This window comes from Larimichthys crocea, chromosome VI (assembly GCF_000972845.2).
Source record: "Larimichthys crocea isolate SSNF chromosome VI, L_crocea_2.0, whole genome shotgun sequence".
NCBI lineage: Eukaryota > Metazoa > Chordata > Actinopteri > Sciaenidae > Larimichthys > Larimichthys crocea.
The window spans coordinates 4,207,916-4,225,525 of NC_040016.1; the positions used below are offsets into that span (position 1 = coordinate 4,207,916).

General features: G+C 44.2%; 2 protein-coding genes and 4 non-coding genes across 10 annotated transcripts in view; all 6 read right to left on the reverse strand.

Annotated features, from left to right (window-relative positions):
• tafa4b (TAFA chemokine like family member 4b) overlaps nucleotides 1-5,600 on the reverse strand; it is a 35,039-nt gene extending 29,439 nt beyond the window's left edge. Inside the window, exon 1 of the mRNA XM_010746507.3 lies at nucleotides 5,066-5,600. The gene's annotated coding sequence lies outside the window, so the exon portion shown is untranslated. The remainder of the gene's footprint in view (nucleotides 1-5,065) is intronic.
• The window catches only part of eogt (EGF domain-specific O-linked N-acetylglucosamine (GlcNAc) transferase), a 35,454-nt gene that overhangs the window by 3,897 nt on the left and 13,947 nt on the right, over nucleotides 1-17,610 (reverse strand). For 2 of the 5 annotated variants that reach the window (XR_003462502.1, XR_003462503.1), the window contains exons 12-17: nucleotides 12,080-12,148; nucleotides 11,678-11,739; nucleotides 11,379-11,498; nucleotides 10,871-10,973; nucleotides 10,456-10,609; nucleotides 7,975-8,057 (exon numbers count right to left, since the gene is read on the reverse strand). Coding sequence is in view for 2 of the 5 variants with exons in the window: in XM_019255808.2 (XP_019111353.2) it covers nucleotides 10,463-10,609; nucleotides 10,871-10,973; nucleotides 11,379-11,498; nucleotides 11,678-11,739; nucleotides 12,080-12,148 (501 nt within the window). In the remaining 3 variants the exon portion in view is untranslated. Of the gene's footprint in view, nucleotides 1-7,974; nucleotides 8,058-9,233; nucleotides 10,610-10,870; nucleotides 10,974-11,378; nucleotides 11,499-11,677; nucleotides 11,740-12,079; nucleotides 12,149-17,610 lie in introns of those variants that run through there. The other 3 variants (XM_019255808.2, XM_027279774.1, XR_003462504.1) reach the window with 2 other exon arrangements.
• On the reverse strand, nucleotides 14,192-14,263 carry trnae-cuc (transfer RNA glutamic acid (anticodon CUC)). The gene has a single exon. It is a non-coding gene; the product is annotated as a tRNA-Glu (tRNA).
• trnae-cuc (transfer RNA glutamic acid (anticodon CUC)) lies at nucleotides 15,383-15,454 on the reverse strand. Its single transcript has one exon. It is a non-coding gene; the product is annotated as a tRNA-Glu (tRNA).
• trnae-cuc (transfer RNA glutamic acid (anticodon CUC)) lies at nucleotides 16,190-16,261 on the reverse strand. Its single transcript has one exon. It is a non-coding gene; the product is annotated as a tRNA-Glu (tRNA).
• On the reverse strand, nucleotides 17,382-17,453 carry trnae-cuc (transfer RNA glutamic acid (anticodon CUC)). Its single transcript has one exon. It is a non-coding gene; the product is annotated as a tRNA-Glu (tRNA).

Below are 17,610 nucleotides of genomic sequence, written 5' to 3' on the forward strand. Positions count from 1 at the left end.
TTAGACTTAACCCAAAATGTATCGATTTTCCTTGTGAGGATCAGCTTTTTGTTCCCAAAGTGGAGTAGAGTCCCCCATAATGTGACCATAGGTAGAGATCCCCACAGTGTGATGAGGTGAACACTTAAAGACAGCTTGATAGAAAATCATCCATTCTCAGCACCATTGTGGATGGATATGTGTTAAAATGTTAAATCCACAACCAACAGAAAATAATGATTCATCCTCATCTGTGCCATCCCCAAGGGAGGCTCTCGTCCGCTGGTGACTGACATCAGTCAGCCACCGAGAGGGACCCTCGACCGCCAGCCGCCTGCTGTTTTCATTACAAAGCCATCACCTCCAACACACACACACACATAAACTGTGTGCACGGACACAGGGATACACATTTACACACAGACACACACACACACACACTCCTCTGACAAAATTTCCTTTCAGTCCTGACTACCCATACTCCTCTCTGTTGAAGCCTTCCTCTCACACATGCACATGCAAACACCCACATTGGGCCCTGGCTTCCCCTCTCCCATCACTGTTATTTTCTATCTCTTCCTCTCCTCCCCATCCTCTCCACACTACACTTTCATGCCCTGAATCCCATGGGGTTTAACCTTCTCTCCCCCCGTCATGAGGTGCAGTGTTGTTGGAGGGCTGCTGCGATGACCGCTGCAGGCTCCGCTACCACCACACCGTTTCCTCGCTGCGGCTTCACAGTGGACCCACGCTGCAGAGCACGCTGGGAGCTTTTCATAATTCCACAAACACACTAACACACCCACACTCTCATACTGTCGCTCACGGTTACCAGCACATCTGCCAGCTGCCAGAGGGGAGCGAACAGGGACGCACTGGCTCACGCAGGGACACACACAAATACATATACACGCACGCACAAAAGAGTGGAAGCAGCAGATTGCATCCAAGGTGATAGATAGAGCACTGTGGGAAGGAACTGTGCCTGTTCAATTACAATCATTACTATCACTTCAGGAGATTTGTCATGGTCAAAGTGAGTTGGAGCTGTGAAGAAATCACCTTGAGGCCTGTGAAGTGATGTTATTTTTAGTTCTCACAAAACGGTTACGACGTCCTCAAAACACGCCCCCAATTGAAAATGACTAAAATTAAACATAAATTAATTACTCCAAAGTTCCAAACAGATGTTTAAAAAAATAATCCCTCAACGGGACATGGCTGACTCTTTAAAAGCACTTGGCACGTGAAGACTATATTCTACTAACCCACAATCTGTCAACTACTTTCAAGTCAAGTTTGGAGGTGGCTGCTGTGCCTTTCACTGTCTTCTCCGGGTTGGACAAGAGGAGGCTACGTGTTAGTGTGAGCTGTCCATCAAAGTAGGACCTGTTAGATGGAATGAGAGAGTGTCTGGAGGGTGTGATGGCACCACACAAGAGACCGGGGCCTAGCTGTCACTGAGTGACTGACTGACAGAGAGGAGAATGGAAGACACACACAGCCGTGGAGCTCCAACATGAGATCTCCACTGTTTGGACCAAAGACTTTCCTGCTCTTCCACATTTCTGCAGGAATGCTTTTAGTTCATTTTTATTGGTATGTTGGCTATGACTTTATATGTGGGGGACAAGGGATGACAATTTTATGTTAAATGTCTTTTAGATTTTTGATCTAACAGGTCCTGCTTTGATTTTTAGATTTTTGAGGCAGATGTCCACTTTTAAGACTTTAAAAGGTTTAATATGTCTTCTTTTTTTTTTAGATAAAATATCATGACATTGTTTATTTTTAAGAATTGTGAACAAGGTACATATTAAACAGAACATTTTACAGTTTAAAAATAATCTTCTAAATTATATTAAGTAATTTCTAAATGACCTCAAACCTAATTTGGCTTTTCTGTACATACTGCATGTTGTTAATTATCAACAATAATACTGATACCCATATAGCTGCAATTAGCTAATCACGGCTGATATATCAGCCTGGACAATTTATCAGTCTCACTTTAGTATTAATGCATTAATCTATTCTCCTTTTGCTCCTTTTAAGTGCTCAATTAAGGCTGTAAACACCAGGAAAATTATGCAAATTGAGATCAAATTGATTGTTTAGTTAGCTTGAGTACTTTACCAGATTAAGTCATTACAATCAAACATCTACACAGTAAGTTTTTCTTTTTCTTACATTAAACATGAAACTACCCTGACTCGCTTAAAGACGGCTGAGCAATATACACAACAGGAGAGAGCATATATGCGGGTGTGTTAGCTACAGAAACAGGTGAACAGGGATTTTCTTTTATCTCATTCTTTGTGATAACTGAGCACCCAAACTTCTAGTCTGAGCCACCACACACTGTCAACGACGTACCACATGTTACCGCTCTGGCCTGTCAGCAACATCTGAACTTAACCATTTTTTTAAGCATGGGTCGTGACCTCTGCCCTTCTGTGGTTTTGCGGTGGAGACGGGATTCAGATACACGCCACGCTCACTGATCTAATATCGCTTTGTCCCACATTTGAGTCATGGATCTCCTGCTTGAGGAGAGACATCAGTCCCCGGGTGTAGCTTCTCTGAACCTGATTTCATGAAGATGAGTGAAGGCAATGTTATTGTCCACTGCCTCTACATGAAGGGAATTCATGTTCTCTGACTCGATACACTCAGAAACTGCCCGGGATGAAAAGCTGTCCAGGATACTGTCATTTACAAATGAGAGGCCTCTCTCCATCTTTCTGCCCATGACATGAAAGAATGTCTCTCCTCTGTTCTCCTCTCTTCCCTTTTCTCCTCTCCTCCTCCTCTCAGTCGGGAAGTATCCATTCATCACAGTCAGTCTGTTAATGCCAGCGTCTGTGTGTGTGCCTGTGTGTGTGTAGGTGATCTCCAATCTGTCGTGATGCTGTCACCTCACCAGTCCTACATGCCTGATCCCTGCTTATTCATCTAGCATATCATCCATGATGCTTTTAACACACACACACACACACACACACACACACACACACACACACACACACACACACCATCATCATCATCATCATCTCACAGTCTTTTCTGTCCGTCACACAAGAACAAGCACACATGGATTTACAAGATTTCATTGTGCAGAGTTGTTCCGATTACTTACACACAGACACGCACACACAGGTCATTTCACTTATAGGCTGCCTCTTTTTCCCTTTTTCATGCACACACACACACACACACACACACACACACACACACACACACACACACACACACACACACACGCACACACTATCTCCTTCCCTCGCCTCATCTCTCACAAATATTTTTTCTGTCTCTCCAGCTCATTTCTCTCGCCTCCCTTGCTCTCCTTTCCCTTGCCGCCGTCCGTCGCCTCGTTGCTTGTCCGTGTCCTCATGCACAATCACAAACGCACACAATCCATTCCCCCTCATTCCCAGCCAGTCATCCTGAACAGCCCTCTGAGGGGTAAGTAGATAGGAGGCTGTTGAGACAATGCAGAACCCCACGGCCCTCTGGGGATGCTGGCTGTCCCATCGGTGGGAGCTACTACAGGAGGAAAGGGGGGCTGCAAAGGAGAGAGGGGGGACAAGAGGAAAGAGGAAGGGTCCAGATGAGAGTCAACCCGGAGAGACGAGTAATTGCTAAGTGTGTGAATTTTGTGTGTGTGGATGAGTAGATGTGTGGATGTGTGAAAAGTGCAGAGGGGGGAGGGTGAGCGAGGAAATAGAAATGGGTGACAAAGACAGAGGAGAAGTCATCCACTGCGGACAGAAAAAGCAGCGCAGCCAGACGTCACAGTGCCACCCTCATACAGGTGTGTGTGTGTGTGAAGGTGTGTGTACGTGTGAGTATGTGTGTATGTGTGTGGAGGACAGCTGGGTGACAGGGGGTCAGGTTGGAGAGAGTAATCTCCCCAGGATTAAGAGTGCTGCTCCTGTGTTAATGTGACTGTCAATGAGAATTAAGTCCCTGGACCGATCCTCTCTACCAGGCCCTCCTCTCCCTCTCTCTCCCTCTCTCTCTCCCCTCTCCTGTCAGCTCTGTCACACTAATGACACCACTTTCTGTGGAGTGCTACTGCCATGCGCTAAAAACAATGGGGAAATAATTACACTCCTTCAATACAGTACAAATTGTAGACCTGAGCATCGGGACAGCAGGAGATATAAGCAAAGGGTAGGGGGTGGGAGAGGGAGGGCTGGAGACAAGGATGACTAACAATTACAACATGATAGGGGCTGGGTCTCATTACTGCGCCCATTAACATGCACCAAGTAATTTTCCCCTCTCAGTTTGTGTGTGTGCGCACAGAGAGAGAGAGAGAGAGAGAGAGAGAGAGAGCCCAATAGAGTGTGCCCATTAGGTTCTGCAACACACCTCCCTGCCTCCGTGCGCAATCTGCCCGGAGAACCCGGCGGCACCTCATTTCTCTCCCATATGTCTGAGCTCCGCGCGCTCTCCTCTCTATTCCCAGCCGATTACGATCCATGCAAAGCGATTAGAAAGACGCGTGAAAAGAGCCTGGTCAGCGGATCAGCTTCGCAGATCACTCGATAGGTACTAAGCAGCGGCGAGCTCCCGACCGATCGCTTATTTAACCTCACAGCAGCGAAAACACTGCATCAATCTCACCTCAATCTCCCCTGCCCCTCACCGACAGGACGCGCTACACACGGTCAGCAGAACTAACGGCCGTTAGAATCGGCTCATCATGTGTTCCATTTTTACGCATGGCAATCGCGCGCCGAGGAGGGAGTCACTTAAAGATCAGGGAGGTATTTGTTGGAAATCCTGCTGTCCTTTTGAGAAATCGTTCCTCAGCAGAACAAAATATGTTCGCTGCGCTCTGAGTCAAGAACATCAAAGTTGTTTTCAGCTCGCCAGTCATTTAGTGAGTCAGTCAGCCAGTCACCACCCCTTCTCTCCCTGCTGCCCATGGATAAAATGCTCCACATCTCTACAGTCAGTCCCCCTCTGACCCCATCCTCGTTTCATTAGCCTATTGACTGCGCGCCACGAAACGGTAAAATGTGAATCTATACTAACCGAATTTGAATTTAAAAAAACAAAAACACCGCCTTACCCAAATCTATAAACTCGATGGCATGATCACAGGGAATTGTAAAGGATCCAGGTGATGTAGTAGAGCGCTTTACCACTTTTCTGCTTCAACTCCACTGATTTTGTTTTCCACTAAACGGGGCAATCCTTTTGAGCCTCCTGTCCAGCTCCCGGAGCCCGCGCACAAACACGCTGAAGCAGGGGTGATGAGGGCTACTGCCACGCCAGAGTAACAGCCCTCCGGAGCCGGGTGAGAAAGCAGAGCTCGCGCAATAGCGATGTGGTCCAACGTGCCATGATCTCACCGCGTCCCATCTCAAAACCACACTGAGGAGAAAGTCATAAAAAGTGCGTAATTCCCCCAAAGAGACACCGGGCTGATGTTTTTTGGCGAACACTCCACACAAGTTCAACCCCCTGTGCACGACTGTCACACAGAGGCGTTATAGTCGCCGGAGAGATGCTGATGAGAGTGATGGTATAGTGATGCAGGAGTGATAGTTGCGCTCTCGTCGCTCCTCCCGAGCAGGGATCGATTGGACATGAGAAATGCGATGTGAGCCCGTCTTCCCCATTCAGAACACGTGCAACAGCGCCCGCCCAGTTCACCAGCTCCCAAGTACACCCCCTCTTCCTCACTGATGTCATGTAGTTTACAAGTAGCCCGGACTGTTGGGGTGGGGTTGCGTCCAAAGAGAGATGGGGGGCACATGAGAGCCACTGAGCAAATCATTTAGAGTAAGTTGTCGTCATTGGCAAATAGTTGACATTTCAACTTTTTATGGTTTGTTGTAAAAGTTGCACTAGGGACATATGTGTACACCCCAAAGAGAGTATTTCAGGTGTACACAGTCGTAAATTTTATATGGATACATTCTTCCTCAGCTAGGAGTCAGATAGATGAGCACAAGGTCTCTGGAAGAATTTCTGTTTAACTGTTCGGAGTTTGGCCTTACAGTGATAATGATCGCAGGCTGGAGGTCAGATCTTACTCGTCAATACTCACCACTTCATTACTTGTGCATAACTTATCTCTGCGTTGAGTTGAGGAGGGGGGGTCTGGTGACTGCCCCCCTCCTCCCCATCATCATCACATAATACACTTACATTACAAAACACTTCGATCATGTTACAGATGGTGTCTGGATATCAATACTTTGTTATGTGCCCCTTCAGGCCCCCACCCCCAGCGCGAGATGTTAAACAGAATTTAATCACCGTCGCCTCTCCGTTACGCACCAGGAGACAGCCTATCAATTATTCCATCCCTAGAATATTCTAGTGTGTTGATGGCGATTGATTGCCTTGCGCTGTATTTGCAGTCGTTAAGACTTAGAGGAGGTCGATGCCTGCTAACGACCCAAGGTGAGGAGTATCCGATACTTTCAGATGTCTTCCTTGTTTTCTTGTTGCCAGCATCGCGGTGCCATGTGGAGTACTGTAAAGATACGCGCCTTTTTAACTTGGAAGCAAAACAAAAAAAAAAGAAAAAAAAAAGAGAAAGCGATGGAACATAAAATGTCAAAAGAATTAGGCCTACGACATAAATCACCGACATTTACCTCTGCAGCAAATTCAAGCAACCTTATCTGGCACTGTCCTCAACCCCCTGTGACCATGTTGCATCGTGTGCACGCGTGACAAAGAGATGCATGTTATTAGCCTCGAATCTATTTACAAATCGATCTCTCTGACTTTGAACTGAGAACAATTAGTCACCGATGTTGGTTCACCAGGACCGAGGTACGTGCAGCCCTTCGGTGGCAGGATTCAGATAAACAAGAGTTTTAAATGAAATCCTGGTTTCAGCACCATGGGCAGGGACAGGCGCGCTGCATATAAATTCAGGACGTTGGACAGCTCTCCTGTCATTGTGCTTTTCGTTTGGGTTTACTTTGCTGTCAGGTAGCCGCACACCAAACAGACAAAAGTAGTTTAACTGTGTAAAACATTAAGTGAGCACTAGAAAGTTGACCAAACATAACATATCCTGTCCGCACCGACGACTGCTTGCATCTACAGCGCTGAACCTGCGCGTCGCAGCGGGGATTGGAGGCCTTTTATCTTAAAGTGAGGCGGCTAATGGATGCAACAGCCCATAGCAATTATCTCATCTATCCTTCCTCTGAGGGCGGTTCAGATAGTATCAGAGGAAACACACCATGTGACGTAAACACGGGGTGTGAGGTGTGAAATTTAATTTCCCTTTACATTTCAAGTTATTACAGAGCCATCCGTTTTCTTTGCATGCTTCACTCTTAAGCAGGGATGGCATTTTAAAGGTTGCAGAATATGTTGTGGTATTGTGGAAAAAGGTAAGAGTATATATATGCTGAGGCCCTCTCATCGTGTCATGTATCAGAGGAGCGGCGTTATAAGATCTCCTCTGGGATTATTCCCCCAATAATCATCGCCTGTGGGGGGGGGAAAACAACACAACAAGGAAATATCTGTTCATTACTTGAGGAATATTTCTTCCTCCAGAATCGATATGACTGCATTAATCCCCCTGAAAGACACAGTTTTTGTGTTGTGTGTGTGTGTGTGTGGTGGTGGTGGTGGTGGGGGGCATAGAAAGGTGGCCGAGGTAAAATGAGCGCATTGTGATTGATTTATCAGAGTGCAGTAGTGAGGAATGTTTGTCTTTTGAAATAAATTAGATTATGCTGCTGATCACTTTGTCCAACACAAAGATAAACGGCTGTAAGATCAGCTTTAGGTAATAGTTAAAGAGTCAATATGTATATAAGTGCTCTGGGACACACAGTTGTGTAAATAATGGAAGCAGAAAGTTCAGAATGCATGTGCCGATATGGCTGTCGGTGGAAATGTCAGCCAAACTAAAATAGGACTCTAACTACAGGCTATCTCGGACTTCCTGATTCTCATGTGTGAATAGGGGCTCAGATGCGATCTAATGACTTTACTCACAGCTTCCACCTCAGTGATTAAACCTCGGTCTTTGCTTGCACTCGGCTCATGTGTCCTGCTGCCGTTTCCACACTCCGTAAGGCCTGTATTAAGGGCGACAGAGATAAGTAATTCAGCATTTCTGGAGGACAACACGCGATTACCTAACAGTACGACAAAATAAGGCCACCCAAACATGGCTGTGGAAGAACCGTGGGTGGTAAACCTCCAGCGGCCTGAGGCAGTAAACGTGGAGTCTGCTCAGTAACGACAGGTGAGAGAAAGTGTGCCTGCAGCACCGCTAATTACACCAGTGCGCATACGCTGCGCCCTGGCGGCCAGTGAGGCAAGTATAAGGTTATCCTGTGCGCCAGATACACACACAGGAGGTTGTTTTGTACTTGAGACTTTGCACACCGCGTTTTCCTCACGCTTCATAATTCTAAGTCGAAAGGTTGGCTGGGTGATCCGATGTGTTTCTCACGTCTACTCCTCCTCTCAAATGTACCATTTTGGATACATCCAGCGGGCAGGCTTTGCGCTGGAGGAAAAAAACAAAACAGGACTTGGTCATCGATTTGGAGCCGCAATGAAGGTTAATGAGAACAGACATCTTGGTTCCTCTGCTTTTGATCCCCCCCTGCATAGAGATTCTGCATTTCTTTACGAGGTCACTGGCAGTAACCCGAGCAGGGCCATAAATAGTGTCCATCCCAGACAGGCCCGGTGTCTGTCAATACTCAGAAAGTTCAGACACAACATCCGCAAAGAGCGGGCAGCAGCACGACTGCTGACATCAAATTTGTGATATTGGAGTAAATACACTTAAACAAATATTGTGTTCTTATGACCCATTGGATATATTTGTGAATAAATTGTTCTCACTCTGCACACTGTTTGGATCAAATCTGTCAGAGACGATCACACAGCGCGGGCTGACGATTTGGCCTCATGTGTGGTGTTATACTGCCCCCCTGTGGCTTCGATGCGTCACTGTTAACTTGGGTAGTTTTTTGAGGTCACCCAGATTTATTGCGGTGACAGTAAAAAGTGAACTACTGCCCTTTTGCGAAGAGCCCTTTCCCTCCTTAGACCTGAACTCACTGAAATAATGAAATCCACAGCAAGAGCTGTCTGATATAAGCAAGAACTGGCAAGACAGAGGCTTCCGTGTTTTTCCCCTCCAAGGTCAGACTTCAAAAGATGATTGATTAAATTAAGATGAATTAAATCTCTGGTGCCTAATATGGCCAGCACAGACAGGAAGACATGCTTCAGCATTTTTTTTGGAATTATTTATTTCAACATATTACACAGCTTTTGAATATGAAATCGCCTGCAAAGCAAAGCCCTGACCAAAGAGGTCTTTCTGAGTTCAACACGGCATTGATAAATAAAACATCAAGCTTACGGAAAGGCCAAGAAACACAAAAATGATCTTCTGAGCGCCCAGAATACTCGTGCATTGCGTCAGACTACATGCAAATTATGCTCATTCCATTTCAGACTGTGAGATAAAAAATAGCATTCAAAAGGGAAGGTAATGGACAACAGCAGCACCTGCATCATTTGACTATACTGACAATGCAATTCCTTTGCTAAAATGTAAATGAATTAATAATAAATACATCAGTATGACTAACATGTTTAAATAATAAATGTTACAAACCCTTGTAAACTGTAAATAAAGATGAAAAAATTGGATATTAGCTGAGAAGCAAGCAACATCATTTTCATTACACTGCATAAAACTCTGGCAAATGCTTGTATAATGTTTCACAGTACTGTGTGTTTAAAAGTACTGCTGTACTTGCATACATACAAACACCAATACTGATTCCTCTTAGCAGTAGGAGTGTCTTATCTTCCTTGTCATATTTTTTTAAATTACTGTTTGACATAACTTAAGACCACATGAATTCACATGCCGAACTACTTTAAAAAAAAAAAGTCCAAGTCTGCAATTATATGCAAACGAATCCAGCATGTAAATACTGCACATCATATTAGACTGCCGTATGCTGGATGTGCTCAGAAACGGGTGTGATTGTCAGCAGCTCTGAAGAAGCTCGCATCAAGGTGACTCTGATCAAATGTGACAAGATGTCGCATGTGAAGGGACGCCGCAACAGCTGCTCATTAGCTAACTTTGTCGGTGTGGAATGAAGTAGATGCAGCGGAGGTAACGAAGAAACATAGGACGCATCTTATCTCTCTCCAGATGCTCTGACTGCACGCGCCTCGTCCTCTAACTGATTTGACACTAATGGAGCTGATGGAAGCTATTTAACCCCCGAGTTGTCCGCCGTACTGCTTTCACCCATCCAGACCCATCAAAGCAAATGGACAGGAGGTGACGAATACACCACCAGACCACTAATATCCATTGGTGGATGAGGTAAATTTTTATAAAAGTTTTTTAAAAGAACTGCTGATGTGAGGTCGTCTTTAGATCACAACAAATGGCAGCTTCATGTGAAAGTCTTTCTGTCCCACACTCACAGAGACTCTAGAGTTCATCATGAAGAGTCCGACGCTGCCATTTGGGATGGTGTGTGACGTAATCAGCTGCCTCCAGCACGAGGCGCATGAACTCCCCCACATCAAAGGAGTAGTTGGTAAACTTCGGATGGTCCCCGAGGGTTGGATGGTGACCCTGAGGTTAGTCATAGAGAAAAGTGTACACATTAAAAGGACGTGTGGAAAAGCGACATAAAAGCATATGAATGTGAGTGTTTAGAATCGATGACAGAGAGATAACATAAAATAGGAATAATGTCTTTTTTTGTAATTGCACATAATCAAATGTGTGCATGAGAGTGTAAGTGGGTGCATATGTGAGATAGGTGAGATGAATTGAGAAAGCTCACGCTGAGGTGCCAGGGAGCTAATAGCTGGTACGGGAGTTTCCCCCTACCTTGTCCTGTGGGAGCACTTTGTCCATTTTCTGCCAAGTCACGTAACGAATGCCCCGCAGCCGAGCCAAATCTCGATAGCAGCTCTCATCCTGACAATTATATCTGGGAGGGACAGATGCAGACACTTTATCTCTTGCTCTCCTCGGTCTGCCGCACTTTCACTTTTTCTTGCTCTCTCTCTCTCTCTCTCTCTCCCTCTCTCTCCCTCTCTCTCTCTCTCTCTGTACACACACTGTGGTACTCGCTCTGTGTCGCTCACGAAAATGCACACAAAACACTCCCACGCTATGCTCATTCATGCACACGCACCAATCAGCTCCTCTACCCAGGGTAGCCAGGTGTGATGAATGCCTGGTTAATTAGACAGTATTTCACAGTCATACACCAAATGTCTGAGGGACATTTTGGGCACAGTGGCCTGCCAAATCCATCGCTCTACCTGCTTCCCTCTCTGTCTGTCACTCACACACATACATGGGCAGAGAGAAAAAAAAAAGTGTCACTCACAGCTCAAAGATGACAGCCCAGTCAGGGAGGAAGAGGAGGTGCGTGAGACCCGCCCCGTGCATCCCTACAAAGATGTCAGAGTTGTGGGTGATCCTCAACTGCACCAGGAAGGGAACATCTCTAAAAGACAGACAGGGAGTCACACATCAATCATCTTCATTGTGTGAACACTGTCACAGTTGCACAATTTAAATAGCTAAACCCTTTCTTTATTCTAATACAGCACTGTTACATCCTTTTCCAGTGCTAAGCGCACTGAAGAGCTCGTGCATTAATGTGGCATGCACTCTATAACTCACTTGTATTTGTAGTCCACCACATTGACCTCCAGTAAAGGCACAGTCTTGAGGGCATTTACCAGCTGTAACAACAACAGAGGTGCGTGTTCTCTGATCAATGAGAGAGCAAACAAATATCGGCAGTGACCATATAAATCACACGCCTTTTTTACTTGTACTGTTTATAGCAAATAAGATTTTAAACAGGCACTTAAGAGATGTGGGCAGTAAATCAATGGCGGAAAGGAGAAACTGTTGTAGTGGCGGAGATGTATGGAGCGAAGAAAGAGGAGTAGACAAAGGAAGGGAAAGAGAAAAACAGAGGAGAGGACAAGTGGCAGAACAGGATGGGGGGAAACAAAAGCAAGTGCAAGAAAGTAAGAGACAGAAAGAGGGATGGAGGGAGGGTGGTGCTGGACTCACCTCCACTTGGTTTAATATCCTTCTGTATTCTGTGCTGCGAGCCAGCAGGGTGACACGAACACGCCCCTCCTGAAAACAGCAATGCACCCAATAATCAATCAGCCAAGGACAGAAAAGATGGGAAAACATGATGCTCATTCAAAGTAACTAAAAAGCCTCTACTTATCACGTCTCTTCTTTTGGAGCACAGAGGAAAGGATACATTATCTAAAATCAGTGGAATCAGATCCACTTCTCCACTCTCTGATGTGCTCTTATTAGTTAATACAGTGTGCACTAAGATGCTTCTTTTTCTATACTCTTCTACTGCCACCTTGTGTTCTGAAAGAGAATTTCGACATTTCAAACTTGGGAACGATAACTACATTATCCTTCAATTAAAGTAATGACACTAACAGCAACTTACAACCTACATAATAAACGACAGCTTACACCTTACTACAAACTGTGGAAATATGTATTCAACACAGACCTAATTTCTTCTCTTCCACTTCAAATAAAAAGAATTGAAAAAGACCAGGCCTGAGCAAACTATGACGAGGGGGAGATAGGAGAAGAGGGGTGCAGAGGCGGATGAATAGGACACAATAGAGGAGAGCAGCAGTGTGAGTCCCTGACTGTGCCATTAATCTGAGGACAAAAGGAGGAGCTGGGGAGAGGGTCAGGGCTGAGAAGACCTCTCATTCAGTTGCTGGCTTGCTATCGCTAGCAGCCCCATGTCTCGCTGAAAACCCTTTTAGCATATTTCCAGCAAAGGCCATGAATACCCAATGAGCTGCTCCACGGAAAGTTATCAGCCTTTGCTGGTCATAAAGATACAGTCAAGCACTTCAAACCCGGGATCATAAAACACCTGTGACGAGCGCTGCAGAGTTATAGGTGTAGGAGATGAATTAGGAAGTGAGTGCATGGCTGTGACAGCACAGTACTTATATATGTACTCAAAAACTAGAAGGCTATTCATCGTTGAGGAGCTTTTTTCCCCAGAGTTTATCACAGTAATGAGAAGACCAGTGAAGTCTGGCTGGAGTGAGTGTAGTGACATGGTTGCTTATTCTGCTATTCAGTATAAAATTCACTGTAACATCCTTTTTTTTGCATTTTTGCACAGAGCCTTATCAGAACAGGAAGCGAACAAGTTTCCAAATTCAAAAATGCACTTCAAAAGTACAAACGGTTATGACACAGAGGACAGATCCTGTTTGTCCTGGTTTTGAGTCTGCACTCTTTGTCTTATAGGTCATGACAATGTCCAAGTGTGTCAGATACAAATTGTTCTAAAAGCCTGTTCTGGTGAGAGTGGGATCACAGGTCGAAAACTTTACTTTTGGGTTGAGCATTAACTGATTATACAACATTAAAATGACCACCCTGTGCCTGGTGGGACAGAATGTACCTAACCCTGACTGAGCAATTTTGTTTAAAAAATCTTTTCACAGTGAACTGTGTTGACCGATTATATATCTATAATGGGTGCTTTGTTTTTTAAAAGCTTGAATCTTTGAACTATTACTAGGCTGTAAAACGTCTCAACTCATGATGGCTACAGTGAGCATTTGAAAGAAGCCTCTAGAAAAAATGTATTCTTTTGTCCGAGTAGAATCAGTCACTTTCCACTAAAATACATAACCATAACATAACCACTTCAGTGGGAAGGTAAAGCTTGAAAGGGCCAAAAAAACAAACAAACATGAACATAGATGTGGTGCCCTTTTTGCCTGAGTTAAAGGCACCAATCATGAACCCAACAGTCAGGTGGGATATGTTTGGTCCAGGCATGAAAGCATAATGTATTAGTTATAGAAGGAAAAGTAATGATATATTGACAAAGCAGGAATCACAGTGCAGAAAAAGTGAAGCAGTGGGATAAAAGTTAAGGATATTCAAAAAAGAAAGCAGAGACACCAGTAGATAGAGTGAAACCAATTGTTTGTCACACAGTCAGCAGATATGTGCATTTCTAAGAAATGGGACACTGGAAGAAGAGCCCCTTACAATCATGGTCAGACAGGACATACACATTCACATACTTGATATCTGGGTTTTACCAATGATTCTGGTGTGAGATCTTGGTAACTGGGTTTATAGCTACTCAACAAGGACCAAAACATGTTCCCTGACCGGGAATCGAACCCGGGCCGCGGCGGTGAGAGCGCCGAATCCTAACCACTAGACCACCAGGGAGCCTTACCATTCATCAGTCAACCAAAAAAGCCAAACATACACTTTGAGTACTGCTGCCTATTGTCCTTAATGATGAGTTATCAAAATCAGCTGTATTCCCGGGTAAGTTTCCATATACAATATATACAACATGTGAATGAAGGAGCTGTGTTCAATTGTGCAAAGTACTGACCAAAAAAACGTGATGAAGCTCAGAGTATTTAATATGAAAAAATATGTGCAGTGTACAGAAATTATGATCAATAATAAGAAATAATGTCTGTTAATGTAACACATTGTGAGATGTGGAGACTGTACATTAAAGTAACGTGTAATGTCTATGGGGGATAAGAGTACGTGTCAGTGCACGTCTTGTTGATGAGGCCAGCTGCAGTCTGCAACACTGTGCCAGTTGCTTCTTTCACTCTTGCTATTTTGGTACATGTGTTAAAAGGACCAAACTTGAAAGCACTTTCTTCTAAATCTAGTGCTTTTGTTTTTAACAATTTTACAATTTTTGAAGCCACTTCCACTATGAGGAAAGTAACTGAGTAAATAAATGCATAACTGAATGTATAAATAAATAAATAAATAGTGAAATGAATAAAATATTAAATACACAAACGCTCAAATTAAGTCATTGAGTTAAAGTACTGAAAAAACGTCACGTAATCATCATTGGTAAACAGCGGGACCTACTTGGCTCTAACTGCCAGAGAACGAGGCTGCTTTTCCAGGAAAAGTGAGCTATAGGGTCCGTAGGGAGGACTGACTGTGTCACAACAACTTTTACCTGTTTTTTTTTGTTTGTTTTTTTTTATCTTAAACATTGCCAAAACAGTTGTGTGGTGTGATTTCATTTACTAGAGGAGGAAGTTAACATAACGTCATATCTCTCTCAAACAAATGGTCGCAAACCAAACTTCTGTCATTATTATCAAACACAGACTGAAGTCAGACTCAGACGTAGAAGCTGTTTTAGAGGGGTAAGACAAGTCTCCAGTGTTAGAATTTGAGCCATAGTGGCCATTTTTAACAGCTTGATATCAGTATTCCACACATTCTTATTATTAATATTCCATATTGTATATCTCATTTTTCCACAGTGCGTGCAATATTGACCTGGTGTTAAACAAAGTGTTCCCTGACCGGGAATCGAACCCGGGCCGCGGCGGTGAGAGCGCCGAATCCTAACCACTAGACCACCAGGGACATGCAGTCAGTCTCACTACAGAAAAAATTAGTGAACAACACAGGTTCTGGAGAACAACATCTCTTGCTCTGTATCTGTTTCCCATTTACCATAACCCAAAATACTGTATCTGAGTGAGACAATCATCTACAATATGAATGACCTCACCTTTAAAAGTAAATGTAATCCATGAAATGTAGACTACCACTACCAGAGGAATACAAATGCAAGTCTAAGTGGATATCTCCTGAATAGTAAATACTGAAAACAAAGAGCACAAAGTGTTTTTGAAGACCACAATCTTCAAGGTCCACAATTAAATAATATCCCTTAAATAGTAATAATTTGAATTAAATAATTATTCTACTCTTCAAATTTTTCCAGGGGGACTAAAATGTAGTAGCCAAAGTCGCTTATCTAAGGCAACGGACCTTTACCTGGTCCTGTGTATGCCACACAGGAGTCATGAGAGGTCAGTTTATTTGAAAGTGACATGTACACAGATTGAGTGTCTGTCATGTTTATTCTGCAAATACAAGGAGGACTTCATTCAGGAAGGTAAGACTGGTGGTTGTTGCAGACTGAACAAGCTTACACTTGCTTGCTGCAGAGAGGGAGCACAAGAGCCCCTTACAATCATGGTGAGATAGAACACACATTGACATACTTGGTATCCGGGCTTTACCAATGAATATGGTTTGAACACTTGACCCACGTGAATTGGGTTTATAGCTACTCAGAGAGCCTAAAACATGTTCCCTGACCGGGAATCGAACCCGGGCCGCGGCGGTGAGAGCGCCGAATCCTAACCACTAGACCACCAGGGACACCAATATGGGCTTTTCATCACAGAATTTGGAAGAAATTACTTGCATTACTTTTGCATAGTTCATGGAGGCTGATTTGTGCATTGCTCGTTAATGGTCTCATGTGGAGGCTGTCTCTAAATGAATTGCATGTCCACTGTGTGTTCTTTAATTTGTGAATAGCAGAGAGTGTAGCAAAAAACGTGATCTTAAGGTGACAGATCCTGTGGAGTTACGATACTGTTTTGGTTACTAAACCAGCCCCAAACAAAATTTTCAACCAGGAATCTAACCTGGGCCATGGCAGTGAGAGTGCTGAATCCTTACCACTAGACCACCAAGGTATGTTGTTCATTTTAGGACATCCTCAGATCTCAGACTCAGGTGTCAGACTCGAAACGAAAAAGCATCAGTCACCTGAAAGTCACTCAGTCTCAGAAAAACCTTTGTCACCTTCAGACAAAACAGATAACGGATTTGTGGTATAATAGGAAATCATTATTTTCTGCAAGCTATTTCACTCATAAAAACTTTCCGAACCAGTTCATCAACCGCAGAGACGTTTTTACTATGATCAACGGTCTCTGATTAACACGGCTGTCTATCGTTGCCAAGAAACTACAAACACAACTGAAGAATCAATATACGTCATCAACACGCGACGCCACAATCAGAATGCTCAACAATAAGGTAATGCAATGCACATTTTTATGAGCATTTAAAACAAATGCCATTTTCGTTGAAACCCAACTTCTCTAGCTAGCCGTGCATAACAAACTAGATTGCAACAGGGTAACAATCTAGTTTGCTAGCCGTGTCTATCGTGAGACAGCACTCTGATCGTCGCATCGCGTTTCATGTGGGGATGAGGCCATTTCATGTGGGGATGAGGCCGTTTCATGTGGGGATGAGGCGGTTTTGGATGAGGCCGTTTCATGTGAGGATGACGCCGAATTAGATGACGCCGTTTTGTGTGAGGATGAGGCCATTTTGGATGAAGATGACAAAGGTTTTTCTGAGACTGAGTGACATTTAGGCGACTCTGATGCCTTTTCATTTGAATCTGAGATCTTAGGATGTCCTAAAATGAACACCGTACCCAAACTTTTAGTTGTAGCACCAGCAAGTCCCACAAAACATGTTCCCTGACCGGGAATCGAACCCGGGACGCAGCGGTGAGAGCGCCGAATCCTAACCACTAGACCACCAGGGACTTCTACAAGTCCTTTTTCGTACAGATTTTGCAAGACATTACATGCCTTGAAAAGGCCAGTTAAGAGCAATAAAAAGCTACTTCCTAATTGTTTCACAGCAGTTTCAATCAGCATATACAGACACATCTCCAGCAACACACCTCAACCCCCTGCACA